Source organism: Carettochelys insculpta, chromosome 18, assembly GCF_033958435.1.
Source record: "Carettochelys insculpta isolate YL-2023 chromosome 18, ASM3395843v1, whole genome shotgun sequence".
Classification (NCBI taxonomy): Eukaryota; Metazoa; Chordata; order Testudines; family Carettochelyidae; genus Carettochelys; species Carettochelys insculpta.
This window is the reverse complement of record NC_134154.1, coordinates 8,432,949-8,448,767: the sequence shown is the minus strand read 5'-3', so window position 1 is coordinate 8,448,767 and position 15,819 is coordinate 8,432,949. Positions and strand designations below refer to the sequence as shown.

At 46.5% G+C, this 15,819-nt stretch overlaps 1 protein-coding gene across 2 annotated transcripts in view; it reads right to left on the bottom strand.

The window, feature by feature from the left end:
* RBM19 (RNA binding motif protein 19) overlaps positions 1-15,819 on the bottom strand; it is a 127,600-nt gene that overhangs the window by 34,801 nt on the left and 76,980 nt on the right. Inside the window, exon 23 of one of the 2 annotated variants that reach the window (XR_012647999.1) lies at positions 3,878-4,009. Coding sequence is in view for 1 of the 2 variants with exons in the window: in XM_075012654.1 (XP_074868755.1) it covers positions 3,889-4,009 (121 nt within the window). In the remaining variant the exon portion in view is untranslated. The remainder of the gene's footprint in view (positions 1-3,877; positions 4,010-15,819) is intronic. The other variant, XM_075012654.1, reaches the window with a different exon arrangement.

The following is a 15,819-nucleotide window of genomic DNA, read 5'->3' as shown; positions in this document are numbered from 1 at the left end:
TGCCATCCTTGCCACAATGGACGTCGAGACTTTGTACACTAATATTCCACATAAAGACGGGCTACAAGCAATCAGGAACACCATCCCTGATGTCACCACAGCCAGTCTGGTGTCTGACCTCTGTAACTTTGTTCTCTCACACAATTATTTCTGATTTGGGGACATTTTATACCTCCAGATTAGTGGAACTGCTATGGGCACCCGCATGGCCCCACAATACGCTAATATATTTATGGCTGACCTGGAACAACAATTCCTCAGCTCTCGTCCCCTATTACCCATCCTCTACTTAAGATACATTGACGACATCTTTATGATTTGGACCCATGGTATAGAGATTCTAGAAGAAATCCACAGAGACTTAAACAATCTGCACCCCACCATCAATTTATGCCTTGATTACGCCACACAAGAGATCCATTTCCTGGACACTACAGTACTAATCAAGGATGGCCTGATCAGTACCACACTGTACTGAAAACCTACTGATTGCTATACTTACCTACACCCTTCTAGCTTCCAATCTGCACACATAACTAGATCCATTGTTTACAGTCAAGCTCTTAGATACAATTGCATTTGCTCTGATCCAACTGACAGAGACCAAAAACTAAGAGATCTTTACCAAATATTCATAAACCTGAATTACCAACCAGGAGAAGTAAAAATACAAATCAACAGGGCGAGACGAAAACCCAGAGACCAGCTACTTCAAAATCAGCCCAAAAAAGCCAAGAACAGAACACCACTGGTCATCACTTACAGCCCCCAACTCAAACCACTGCAATGAATTATTAAAGACCTACAACCTATCCTTAATCAGGATGCCACACTCCAGAAGGCCCTAGGCGACAGGCCTGTTCTCTCGTACAGACAACTTCCCAACCTTATGAGGATCCTCACAAACAGCCACAGTCTATACCCCAGGAAAACCAGTCCTGGAACCTTTCCTTGCAGCAAAGCCCGCTGCCAGCTTTGTCCATAAATCTTCTCAGGAAATACCATCACTGGACCTAACCAGGTTACTCACAGAATCACGGGCACTTCCTCACGCTCCTCTACTAACATCATATACGCCGTCATGTGCCAACAATGCCCAGATGCTTTATATATTGGACAGACTTCTAACTCCCTTAGACAAAGGGTTAACGGGCACAAAACAGACATCAAAACACTCCAGATCCACAAACCAGTTAGGCAAGATTTTAATGGAATGGGGCATTCTGTTAACGACTTAAGAGAATGCGTGTTACTGAAAATTTTTCGCACCGCTATTCAAAGAGGAACAGCCGAGCTGGCTTTTATATTCAAATTCGGCACATTAACATGTGGTTTGAACCAGGATGGGAATTTTCTGAGTCACTATCGAGGCTCGTCTGCATACTTGGCTTAATCTTATTCTTGACCTTCCCCCCACCCCACCCCTCCACTCTGACTTGCTCACCTTGATCCTTTTCTTCTGATTTGTCCTCCTTGATTACTGTTTTTGGTTCTCTGTGCCTTAAATATTGAGTCGGTTCTGGTACGGCTATGGGCTGAAGAAGTGGGGCTGTCTCACGAAAGCTCACCTAAGAAATTATTTTGCTAGTCTTTAAAGGACTACTTGACTGCTTTTTGTTTTGACATTAATACAGTGTGAGTTGGTACATACTGATACAGATACACTCCCTCCAAGTGTGTCCTCTTGTTTATATGGTAACCCTGTTTAGTGTGCCAAACATTGGAAAATGTACTTCCTGGATAATGTGTTTCCCCCAGGGTGACTCACTGTGTATGTGTAGAATTCATGTCCCCCCACTGATTTCTTTGCTTCCAAGAGTGGTCATCATGAGATCATGAGTCCTTCCCTATCACTGCAGAAGGGAGGTCAGTTTGGGTGCCCAGAGCAGCTAGTAGAGATGTAAAATTACTGCCAGGGTGGAAGGGTTAGGCTGTTACGCGTGTGTGAGAGAGAGGGAGGGAGAAAGAGGAAGAGATAATGTGCTTGGTGCTGAGGGGCAGGGATCTGGGGGTGTTTCTGAGGCAGGAAGGTTTGGGGTAGGCTCTGTCCCCTCAGGCAGAGCACAGTGTAGCCTCCTGCCTGTTTAGCAAACTGTACACGTTGTTTTTAGTGAATTCTCCCAGGAGTCTAAAACAGATGTAAAAGTTGTAAGGCTGCTTTATAAGGGTGCAAAGGAGCCTTAACGTAAAGGACAATCTGGCCTTAGAAGTGCTTATGGTACATCAGTGATTAGAACGGGTCCAAATGTTTGGACTGAAAATATTTCCTCTCAAAATGTGCTCCCCGAGCTGTCTGCTCCTGCTCTATCTGAAGACGGTCAGTAGTCATGATAAATAGTGAATCTGAGTTGCCAGCCCTTACTTGCTCTTTGGTTGCCTATGATGTAACATTGAGCATATGGCTGCATGTGTTCGTTAACTAATAGCTAGAAGTAAAAGGTCAATACCAGCTACACTGTTAGACCGGGGGAAGGGATTTCCTCTAATGCTCCTTATCCCTATTCACTGTCTAGTCTACTGTAGCTGAAATGAAATTACCAAAATAACTAAAAACCAGGGTGATTATATTGCATTATTTTGAGAAACAAAATATGAAGAATTTTAAAATATCGTGGTGCAGAATTCTCGCAGGAGTAAATATTTGGCTCCAATGTAGAATTTCCATCAGTAGATTTTGAAGTGTTTTAAAAATGTGGTCAGTAGCATGATTCCTATTTTACACATCAAGGGGAAAAATTATGGAGATATACTTATCTCATAGAACTGGAAGGGGCCTTGAGAGGTCAAAAAGGTCAGTCCCCTGCCCTCACTGCAGTACCTATCACCATCCCTGACAGATTTTTTTTTTAATCTATTAATCCCAGATCTCTAAAAGGACCCCTCAAGGATTAAACTCACAACCCTGGATATAGCAGGCCAACACTCAAACCACCGAGCTATCCCTCCCCCATGGAAACTGAGGCTGACCAGACCAGTGGCTGGGACAGGAACATACCGCCAGTTTCCTAAATCCCAGTACAATGCTCAATACACTAGAGCAGGGGTTGGCAAACAAAAGCAAAGAGCAGCCCTTTTTTTCCCCAAGTTCATTGAAGAGCTGCAATGCATGTGAATACAAGACAGTACTTAACAAATAACATTAAACCGTACTTTTTGCAACCCCTATTTTAAGCAGAGTACACACAAATATCCCACAAAGCACTGCACATATTAACAGGGAAGTTCTCCGAGGTTTTGAGATCACATATTGTTTGCTATTCAGGTATGAGTTTTTCATTGTTCAGCTTTTAGACATTCACTGGAAGATTGAAAATAATCAGGAGAGGATTTTTTAACTTTGCAATTATAGCACTGAGAGCCACAAAGAAGTCCTTAAAGAGGTTGCAGACTCCTGCACTAGCCCATACTATACAGGACCACTGGCTAATTATTCAGAACCATGAATATCAAAGAATCTTCCTCCTGATTACTACCTCACCTTCTATTTGGGATGCCTAAATATTTGGAAAGTCCCACAGCATTATCAGACAAGTGAATGAACAAGGACCACAGAAAATTATGTCACAGATTGACCGCTCCAGCGAGCGCATAAAGGGTGAACATAGAAATGCACGCAGGCAAGCTTGAGCAAACAATTTGGCATGTTTCCTGCCACCTCTCCTTGGTACAATATACATTCCCAGGGCATGGCTTCCCTCCATTGCTCCTCGGCGTGATTTACTCCGAAAGCCCAGGAGACGTGCTTGGTTTTCACGTGCACCACGCAATGGTATGTTCCCAGTTCTACCATCAATTTGCCAAACCCCCAAAACAGGATGCTCCTGCGAAAGGACTTGCCAGATCGGGCTACACTAGACCCAGAGGTCTGTCTGGATACTACTACATTACCGTGGAAATGCTCAGCTGTTTTCCGTCTCAGGGCCTCCACTGTCTCCTCTGTGTCAGCCCACTCCAAGACCAGCCTCCTTCCATATAAGTGTGTGCTGTGACACAGGGCGTTGAAGGCTTTCTGAAGGGGTGGGAGGAGAAAAGACATTGCATGTCAGGGAACAAACTTAACAGTTATGCAATTCAGCTCACAGGCATCCTCCCCCCACCCCCGTCTAAAAAAAAAAATCTACAGGGGCTCCTGGAACCCCACAGCATCCAGTTGTGCAGGAGGGGAGATTACATGGGAATGGCCACACTGGGTCAGCTCAAAGGTCCATCTAGCCCAGTATCCTGTCTTCTGTATTCTTCTCAATGCCAGGTGCTTTCAGGAGGAGCAAACAAGTAATCCTCATAACAAAAAAACAGCCCAGTAGCACTTAAAGACTAACAAAATAATTGATTAGGTAATGAGCTTTCGTGGGACAGACCTGCTTCTTCAGACCATAGTCATACCAGAACAGACTCAATATTTAAGGCACAGAGGACCAAAAATAGTAAATCAAGGTTGACAAATCAGAAAAATTACTATCAAGGTGAGCAAATCAGAGAGCAGAAGGGGGAGGGGAAGTCAAGTATTAGAAAAAGCAAAGCATGTAAAAAAGCCCCTATAAGCCTCTTTAAGTGCTACTGGACTGCTTTTTTGTTTTGACCAGCACAGCTATCTCTCCGTTACTAAGTAATCCTCAAGCAATCTCTCCTCTGTTGCCTGCTCCCATCTTATGATCCAGACAGGATGCCGACGCTCCTGAACTCCTTCATAGCGGAGTCGTCCCCTTGAAATCCAGCTAGTCAAGGGGTATACGTACCTATATTGGAACAAAAAAGACCAGCGGCACAGTCAGGGCTGGCTTGCATCAGCAGACTCAAGGTCACGGGGTTGGAGCTGCAGGGCTAAAAATCGTAGTGTAGACATTTGGGCTCAGGTTGGAGCCTGGTGTCGGAGACCCTCCTGCTTTGTTAGGTCCCTGGTGTCAGGCTCCAAGACAAGCGTGAACATCTACACAGCAATGTTACAGCCACACAGCCTGAGCCCCACAAGCCTGAGTCAACTGACTGGGCCATGGTGTTTAATTGCTGTACAGACATACCCTAGAAGACTGCTCTCTCTGCTGGGAAGAGGACTGTTCTGTAGCATGTTCTCTCACGAATGCATTTGGTAGGGGGCAGCACAAAATGGTGTGCCGTTGAGACATAAGCGCCTGGGTGGGACTTGCCATTCTGCACTCCCCTCCAGGGGTATGCTTAGCACACCACAACAATGGCACAACCTGCCGTGTGGGCTTCCACTTTGAACAAGAGTGGTTTTCTCCGCCTCTCACGCCAGGGAAGGTCAGACAAAGTGACCACAGTGGTCTCTTCTGGCCAGGGAATCTATGACAACCTCAAAGACCACATCGTTCTCCCAGTACATCGAAGCGACAACATGAAACACAAGCATGATTCTTGGGCACAGATTTACGACTCAGCAGCTCCGCTGAGGCAACGCATTTTGAGAATTTCAGCTAGTGGGGTAAGAAGCCTCCCCTTCCCCTAAACTCTGGTGATAGGAGCATTAAAGTCATGGAAGCAAATCCATAGACACTGGCACTCCAAATGGAGTTTTGTCCTATTTCATGGTTATGGTTTTATTTGTCACACAATAAAAAGATTAGAATATTTCCCCCTTATTTGCTCTTGCTGAAGAACACTAGGGAGGCCATGACCTCACACTGACATCGAAGGCACAAGTGCTGGAAGAACCATTAACACAACAGACTTTCTATACTCTCAGCTAATCAATGCAAATGCTCAGGAAATACCCGCTTGATCCGCGGAGCTGCTGAGTTGCTCTCAATTCTCAGTGACTTTAACAAGAGAGGAGGGTACACAGGACATTGCAAGAGTGGGCTCCATTATGCAAACACACAAAGAGACAACATTTCTATAGCACCTTTCATTCCAAAGGACTGCAAAGTGCTTCCGAACAAGCCTGCCCGCAGCTAGGGTGACAGAGGAAGACTAAAAATATTCTTTTAAATGCTTCAGGTAAGGTGGAAATAAAACATGGTTGTGAACTGACTTCTGTGGAAAACCTTTCGGGGAATGAAAAATGAATCAATTTGCCAGGAAATGAAATGCGGCCACATCTGGGCTGCAGCACAAGAGCTGCTGAACAGTGTACAGTAACGCTACGCAGCTAAGAAGCATAAGGCATGATATGAAGACCACGTGCAATTCCAACAGGGACAATTTAGACAGAGCATTGTATGTAGCTGCTCAGACTAGCATTGGGTCAGGATTAGCAGTCTGACCCCTGTCCCCAACAGTCACCAGTCTTAGACTTGGTCTACACTACCCAACTTTTAGTGACATTGCTAAAACTTGGGCAGTGTAAACCCTGTGTTTTGGCACTTCTGTACCAAATGCTGCCAACCCAAGGAGCAGGGTTGGCAAAGTCAATAGGAAACAGCAATACAGCAGAAAGGGACCTAGGGGTTATGGTGGATGAAAGGCTGGATATGAATAAACGGTGTGCCCTTGTAGCCAAGAAAGCTACTGCATATTAGGGTGCATTAGGAGGAGCATTGTGAGCAGATCTAGAGAGGTTGTTGGTCTCCTCTATTTGGCACTGGTGAGGCCACATCTGGAAAATTGTGTCCAATTTTGGGCCCTCCAGTATAAAAAAAGATGTGGATGTGCTGGAGCAGATTCAGTCAAGGGCAACAAAAATGATTAAGGGGCTGGAGCACAAGACCTATGAGGATAGGCTGAGAGATTTGGGCTTATTTAGCTTGCAGAAGAGAAGACTAAGGGGTTATTTAATAGCAGCCTTCAACTTCCTGAAGGGGAGCTCTAAAGAGGATGGAAAGAAATTGTTCTCAGTGGTGACAGATGGCAGAACAAGGAGCAATAGTCTGAAGTTACAGAAGGAGAGGAGTAGGTCGGATATTAGGAAAAACTACTTCACCAGGAGGGTGGTGAAGCACTGGAATGCGTTGCCTACAGAGGTGGTGGATTCTCCATCCCTAGAGGTTTTTAAGTCCCGGCTTGGCAAGGTCCTGGCTGGGATGATTTAGTTGGGGTTGATCCTGCCTTAGGCAGGGGGCTGGACTAGATGACCTCCTGAGGTCTCTTCCAGCCCCAGAATTCTCTGAGTGCTCCTGACCACAACTAGCTGTTTATGTTGCCACTGGCCTGGACAAAACAGTTGCCTGAAAATATTTATCTGGATAAGAATATCCATGGTTATGTCTGGACGTGTGTGTGTGGTTGGGGAGCAGGGGAAGGTAACAAACAAATGTTTTGTCATTCAATTGGTAACACACACAAACTTTAGATCGGGGTGGGGAACCTACAGCCCCCGTGGCTTAGGGCTCAGTGCCCCCCTGCAGTGGGGAGCCTGGGTTGGCGCTCCAGGCCTGTAACTCCCACAGAAGGCTGGAAGACTAGTGTTGGCTCTCTGCTGCAGGAAGACAAGTGGGGGTAGGGGTAGGAGAGCCCAGAGCCTTGTGGGACAGAGCCAGGCAAGACGGGGCTGGATCAGGCTTTGCTTGGCCAGGGGAAGAATCAGCTCCACGTGCTCCTCACTGCCTGAGGCTTTTTCCCTTGCTGCTCCTATTAGCCAACTGCAGCCAATGGGAGCAGCAGGGGCTGCACAGTCCCATGTGCCCCCAGGTAAGAACCCCATTGCTGTCACGCACCTCCTCCTGCCCAGATACCCTACCCCCAGCCCATTCCTGCACCCGCTCCCAGCCAGACCCTCATCCACAGCCCAGACTACTCACCTCCCTGGACCTCCAACCTGCTCCTGCGCCCCTCCTCCCACTCACAGTCCACACCCCCCAACCCGCTCCCCGGCAGCCTCCTCCCACACTGAACCCCGAACCCCTTGTTCTTGGTCATGACCCAGGCCCCCAGAATAGTTAATCTGGCCTGAGGGAAGCCCTCAACCTTGGCTCCCCCCTTCTCCACTCCGTTGCCTGTGGGTCACAATGGGAGGGGTGTGAAGGAGTCTCATTCAGGGGCCATATTAGTCCCATCAGTGCAGGGTTTCTTCAAACTCTTCTGTGGCCCCCAACCCAAAAAAGGTTCCCCACCCCCACCTTAGACGCTTCAGAGGATGAGACAAGAATCTTCCTAACAGACAATGACAGCAGAGTACAGGCTCTGTCTCTGGTTGGAGATCAAGGCCCCATTCCCCTCTTCAGACACTCACAGCTCAGACCTTAAGACCCTGATGAGAGGCAGGTCAGAGTCTGAGACGCCCATCACGCTGCTGTACAGATGCAGCTCAAGTTGCATGCTGCAGCGTGGATGTGTGAAACCAGCTCAGGCCCAGCAACTGTAAATCCAGGATAATACTGCAGCGTGGACAGGCTTGGAAATACCAAGTCTGCACATTCGCATCCCAAAGATGCAGGTTTATGATGCAGTGTAGACAGACGCTGACAGACTCACTTACCAAAGGGGGAAGGGAGAGGAAAAACTATTCTTCTTCCTAGCTCTACCTTGTGGCTGGCCGGTTTATCTTTTGAGGCAACTTCATAACCCGTATATGTTCTTCTCCAGGCATAATCCTGGACGTTATCATCTGTAAAAATGTCTGATGCTGCTGTGTGATTCCTATAACGCTTGTGAGGCATTGAATTTCATGGGTTGGTTTTTTGGGGCATAAAAGAACCCCAACCATTCCAATATATTGTCTGTTTCACCGAATGCCCCACCCCATTCTGAACGTCGCAAAAAAGGTAAACCGCAACTCCTGACCTGTCTGCCTGCCCCACTTCACTGTTTTATTGACCCTTCATCTCTCTCTTCTTTGCCTCTTTAAACTATATGATCCTAAACTGGGAAAGAAAAGATGCATTAATTTTCAGCCGGGTGTATTTTCTCCTCCTGGTACTTTTGCAGCTACAGCTGTTTTTATTTGCCACTGCTGTTGTTTTAAAGGCCTATTTTCACATGGAATGTTACCCAATTAGAAGAGCAATGTGTTGGCTTAAACAAATACTCAAGGGGGTGTGCGGGAGGAGCTCAGGAGCAGGGAATTGTGATGGCTGTTTACATTGGCACAAAGAGCAATTCCAACCCTGGCAAACAACTGCAGCTCTAATAGCTGGGTCTCGTTTGTTAATTTATACTTTTTAATTTCTCACTTCCCACAAAGCGAGGAAGAGAAAGGCTGTGCTGAGAACAGCCAGGAATGAACACGTATTTCCAGGGCAGCACATTTTGCCCTACTGGGGAGGTCCATTTGGTCCCCTGCCAGGCATCTGAGTGCCTCATCTCAATCACATGAAGTTGTTTGCAGCCACCTGTATCCTTAGAGCAGGGTGCTGCCCAGGGGGACTACAGACACCACACTGGGATGTTCCATCCAGTCTGCTTGGATACGTTACATGTTGGGAACTGTAATATCTGTCTCCCTTCAAGATGACCTCCAAAAGAAGGTGCAAAGACAGACATGAGTTTGAGCCCTTTTTATTTTTTCAGGAGATATGAAGAAGTCCTACAAGGGTTTTTTTTTCTTCCTTGTTTTAATCCCCAACTTTAAAAAAAAATCAAATTCAGATTATGTCTACACTGTGTCTGGACAACAAATGGACAGGTAAACTATTGCAAAGTTACCGGAGAGACCATTTGCGCTGCAGATGGAGAGATTTTTTTTTGTCAGACTGTTTATATCTTAACAGCTGAGAAGGGTCCCCCTAACCTCTGGAACGTCTCCTTAAGAAAACAGGCAAGAGGAGGCTTGATATTCCTGAGATCATTAATATCCTGTGGCAGGGTCGGTCTTGTTCTTGGGCCCCAGGTCCTCCATTCAGTCCAGTGCCCCCACCATATGAACCCTGCTACCCTTGCTGGGGCTGGGGAGGGGTGGTCTGGAGGGAACCCAGTCCCCGCCCACTCGTTCCGGGTTCCAGCCCAGGCAGCCTGAATGGCCGCTACTGGCGAGGGCTGACTCCCTTTGCCATTGCCCCTGCAGCTCCTCTCCCTGGGCCATTCTACCAGACGATTCCCCGGTACCTCCTCCCGGTAGTGGTAGCTGTGGCAACAAGACCCCTCCTTTGTTTGACTCCTCCAGCTGACCAGTTCCTCAGTCTCTGGTTGCTTCAGGTCCCCTGGACTGGGGCAGCCCAGCCCCTCTGGTTGCTGAGGTTCCTCTTACTCTTTTGTGGCTTCTGGTGTTCCTCCAAGTCTCCTTCCCTCTCCTCACTCGCCTCCCAAACTCTCCTTCACCACTTTCTCACTGCCCTGCGTGAAGGGCTTATAAAGGTAGCCCTGAGTGGGATCAGCTGGCCCCAATTGATTTAAGGCAGCCTCCTCTTCCCCTGCTCCCACTCTGATTGTCACCTCCATCTCTGCCAGGTTTTTCACTCCTGTCTTTCCTCTCCTGGCCCCACCCTGCCACAATACATACAGAAAACAAATCTATTGTTCTTTACCTGCCATAAAGGAAACAAGCCCACACCCAAGTGCCTCTCCTTTCAAGATCACCTTTAAGAGGAATTTGATCCCGAGTATCACACTTTTCCTCCATCTGACCAGCTGGCTGGTAATCAGAGCTCTTGCCAGCTGTTCTTCTAAGACTGAAACTCAATGGAAGAGACTTCTGACTAGTATCTCTTTACACCTTTGAAAGTTGTAAGTGCCACTGATTGTTAAACAATGGCTAGGGTTACCATATTTGACCTTTCAAAAAAGATGACACCTCTGAGAGGGAGTGTGTCTGTATCCAGACTTACCAGCTCACCCTATATTAATGTAACAGAGAGAAAGCCATGCTAGTCTATATACTGTTCTGGTCTGGCTATGGTCTGAAAAAGTGGGTCTGTCCCACGAAAGCTCACCTAATAAATTATTTTGTTCTTCTTTAAAGTGCTACTTGACCGCTTTTCTGTTTTGACTGTATTAATGTGTTATAGTATATCTAGTACATGAATAGAATGTGATTTGGTAGATACTGAGAGAGATACACTGCCTCTCAGGAGGGTCCTCATTTTTTTTAAGTTACCCTAAACAGTGCGCATCTAAAAGGAACTCCCACACAACCAAGAAGCAGCCGTTCCTGCTAGTACAATCCAAGCTAGATAAATGAAAACCAAAAGCATCCTTCCCTCTCCAACACTGCACCAGCCTTCTCAATTCTCCCTTGCTTTCAAACACCATAAGGTCTGCATGAAAACTACAGGCCTAGTGTCCAAGGGGGGAAAAAAAGAAATGCTCATGCTTGAAACTTTGCTTCTGAACCCTTGTTGGTCTGATTTTACATTGTTCGGTTTTGTTTAATGAAACTGTTCACTGTGGCAGGAATTCTTTGCTAGCTAAGTACCACTCACAGAATGCTAAAATTACAATATGGCTTTGGGAAATTCAGCCAGCTGAGTTAGAGACGGCTGCTCCATGTGCTGCGAATGGACTAAATCAGCCTAACACTGTTTTCATTTGCAAACTGCAAATTTAAGCAAACTGCACCCCAAAATGCTTTGCAAAGTTCAATAATAAATTAAATGTTGCTTATTTTAACACACTTCCAGGGTGCTCATTAAAAGGCATCTAGAGCTGAGGCAGATGTGAACTAACAGCATACAAAAACATTAAAAAAAAAAAAAAAAGCCAAAAGAAAACCAGCCAGCTAAATCCAGAGCACAGCCAGGAAGCATCACACACATGCTCAAAATGTGTTTTCTGACGAGCCATTGAACTGTGGTGCTGTTGGGGGCACTTACACCAACAGTAGCCAGGCCCTGGGAAGGGTTCACAAAGGAAGCCAAAAAGAACAGAGAAAAGCAGAGAAAGCTGTGCCCTAGAAAAGGGATGTGCAGTGGGGAGCAGGCCCCCGTGGGTGCGGGGGCAGTACGATCAGCTGCTGGGTCTCAGGCCCACCCATCCCATTAAAAAGGTAGAAATAGGATGCTCTTTTTGTGTGTGTGTATTCACACATATACTGATTAACAAAGATTTTAAACGCTTCTTTTCTGACACATACCGAAAATGGTGTTTTTCCATATAAACATAACTGAAATTTCCATCCAATTGGATTACAGTGGGGTAGGGGGAGAAGGGGAGGCCACTGCTAATTGCAGAGACCAAAAGTGGGGCCCATCATGAAAAGTTTGCTCACCCTGCCCTAGAAAGTGGAAGGGAAAAGATGATGGCAGGTGTTTTGAAAGGGCAATTCTGCAATTTATTCTAAAAGGAAAGGACAGCTAGTCAAGCTGTTTGAGGGTTGGGCTGTACGGATGGAGGAGAGATTCTGCTCCTAATGGTGCCTGACAGCCTCAGGATTTGGAAAATCATAGATCAGGAGACTGGGCGGCTCGGTTAATCTCCCATGGGTGCCATGGCTCACCATCTCTAAATGCTGTTTTAATTTTGGGGATGCTGCTGCTTTGCCTCTTCGTTCCCCATTGCCCTATTAAACACTCAGGCAACAGAGCCTTAGGGCCAGAGTCGTTAGAGGGACAAAGGACAGTTAACATTACACTGCTGACAAATTTCCTTCCCTCCCTAAAAAGAAATAGTCCCTGTTGAGGACATTCCCTACAATGCCAGCTGAGCTCAAGTTTATTTTAAAGGGGTGAATGTTCTATTTGGTGACCGTATGTATTTTTATATCAGCATGGGGGAAAGGAAGCAAGAACTCTGATTGCAGTATTTGCTAACAGCAATCCAACTCTTTGCCATGAGTGCTATAGGAAACATACAAACAAGAATCTTAAAAAGTGGGTCTTACCTACAAAAGCTCATTACCTTATAAATAAATGTGTTAGTCTTTAAGGTGCTACAGGACTGCTTGCTTTTTGTGAAGCTACAGACTAACACTGTACTACAGATAAATTAGTATAGCTTCAACCTCAATCAACACTGATCTGTGCAAAACAAATTTCTTCACGCCATCACAAACTCAGAGACCTTTAAACTTAATATTCATCTTTAAGAAGAGATTTAAACCAAGGATCTGGCCTACAGTTATTAAAAAACCCCATGGTAATTTTTAGGATGTTAAAAATGGCTGTCATGGCTAAATTCCAATTCTTATCATGATATCATTTTCCTCACTTTCAGTTAAGAGAGATGAAAGTCTTCAGTTCTTGTTCTAGCGTGTCTAAGATTACTGTGTACCCCAGTTGTGTCATACACGAGAAACAGTTGCATTTCAGAGGTGGATGTTTTCATCTTACTATAGGAGCAGGAGCCATACAAACTAAGAGAGAATCCCTGCCTTGAAGACTTTTAAAAAAGTCAGACAGGAGGTGCTGCTTCAGACACCTGCAACTCAATTAGAACAGCATCTTACAAGAGATGGCTACCATAGGCTAGCTGTGGAATAATATCCTACTTAAAGTCAGCAAGGTGAACAGATTCTGGTTCTAAGAGACCCATCTGATACACAATGGATTCTGGAGGAGTCAGGTGCTCAGCTCCTTAAGGCTGTTGTGAAAATTTCACATCGCTCATTCCAGTCATTCTAATTGCCTTGTAAAACAGGTTGGACAAGGCTGTTCACAGGATCTAAAAGCACAACATTGCAAACATTCTACAAAATGCTTCCCAGGTACCACTTACAATAGGCTCTTATGTCACAGTCCAAAGCTGCTCAGCTCAGAGGTCTCTCTCAGTCCACCTCCCGACTCTCTAGTTTGCACAGCACTGAACCAAGACCCAGTTAATCCAAGTGTTTACAAAATTCAGAATCCTCCTCATCAACACATGGTTCATTCTTGTCCAGATGGACGAGGCATGCAGAGAACTTGAACTGCACCTATGACAATTCAATCCCTCAAAGCAACAGGACAAAAGTGACTTTCTTTACAAGTCAGGAAAGCACAAAGCAATCTCTTAGTGGGTGGTGTGCTAACTGTACACTTGGACTCTAAGCAAGTTGCCCTCGAGAGTTACTGCCATGTTGCCACCTAGGGACAAATGAAGTCACACATACAGAACTACAGACCTGAGGGAGATTGGCCAGGTGACACCTGAAACAGGCAGGCTACCCTTTAAGGGAAGGGAGCTTCGGGATAGCCATCCCTGTTCTGAGGCAGAGCCCTTTCGGAGCAGGTATTTGGGTCTGGCAGAGCTCGGTGTGAGGGACCAGTGTGGTTCTGGTGGCGAGTCCTAGAAAAGGGATTCCCAAGCAGATAGTGTATGGAAGAAGTGGGGGTGAACAGCCAGGGAGGGGCTGGGGAGTTTACCCAGAACTGTTTTCATTCTGAGGTTTGCTAAAGATTGACCATGCAACCAGTTGATGGTGACATGGAGAAAGGCTCTGACCAGATTCAGGACCTGGTATTTACACTTGCCTGGGATGTGAAGAGACGCTGTCAGCCTAAGGAGGCTCTTGGATGCATCTGTCCCTCTTACAGGGATAGGTGGCAGTAAGGGAAGTGGCAGACCATGGACAGCCAAAACTTTTGTTTTGAGGCTTGCTGCGTTTCCCCCGACACAAGCCCCATCCCCTGTGCCACATGGCATGGCTCATTCGAGACAAGTTAGAAACACAAAACAGCCAGGGAGTTGGGTTTCCTGAGGTGGTACAGGCTCAATACGCGTATCTCCAGAACTGCTCTGGTTGGAACCCAGGCTGCCATCTGCCAGGAACCTGACAATGAGGGTCCAGGAGATGAGAGCTGGCCCCTGGATATTATTATGTGCGTAAGACTAGACTGAGCTCCACTGTACATATGCAGAATAGGAAACCCTACCCTAAAGAACTCAAATTACATAGGCAAGATGGATAATAGGTGTGGCAAGGGAAGTGTCTTTACCCTTTATTTATAAATGGGAAATAGAGGGTCAAAGATAGGTGTCAAAGTCAACCAGTGACAAAACGCAGCCTTGATCAAAGAATCTTCCTAACATCCAAGCCTGTGTTCATTCCTCCTGAGATGCTAACCACAAGCTATGTTTCCTCTAATCTAACGTGTGGAATAAAGTTTTATGTACACCAAGGTGTGACAAAAGTGCACCACTAGCGGGGGAAAAAAAACCCACCTGCCTTTGGCACTCTGCTAATTAACTGGGCAGCATTTTAATCTCTCCTGAGTGGCCATGCCAGCATACAGCTTATAGGAAACATGGCACACAACACAACTTAGTGGGCTTTTACATAATGGCAAAAGCGTCACAACTGTTCATGTGGCCAGTTAGAATATTTGTTCACAGATTCAGAGATTCCAAGACCAGGAGAGACTGTGGTGACCACCCAGTCTGATTGCCTGTACACACACAGCCACCGCGCGTTCCAAAAATAATTCACTGAACAGATCTTCTAGAGAAACACCCCAATTTGATTTTAGAACTGGCCCGTGATGGAGAATCCACCACGGCCCTGGGTAAGTTGTTTCAATGGTTCATTGCTCGCACTGTTCAGATATACACCTTACTTCCATCTCTGACTTTGTCTAGCTTTAACTTCCAGACACCGGACTGTGTTACACCTTTCGCTAATAGGTTGAAGAGAGCCCATTATCCCCATGTAGGTACACTAGACCCCCGACTCACACGTAGATTGCATTCCTGGGCAACCATGTGTAAATCAAATTTTGCATAAGTTGGGATGGGGCCCCCCGGCTCCCTGCTCTGTGAGTGGCAGGGAGCCCAGAGCCAGGCACAGCAACGCTGGTCAGTCTCCCAGCTCCCGCCAGTGGCAGGGAGCTGGAAAGTGACTGCCACAGCTGCACCTGGCTCCTGCTGCCCGCCACTTGCGGGAGCCAGGAATCTGACCAATGCAGCAGCGCTGGTCAGTTTTCTGGCTCCTGCAAGGGGAGGGGAGCCAGGCGCAGCTCCTGGGAGCCAGGAGTGCACGGGCCTGGCTGTGGTTTGGTTCCCAACTCCCCACCACTTGCTGGTTGATTTTGATTCATGTTATTCCAAGAAACACACAAGTCAAAATTCTGTAAGTTGGGG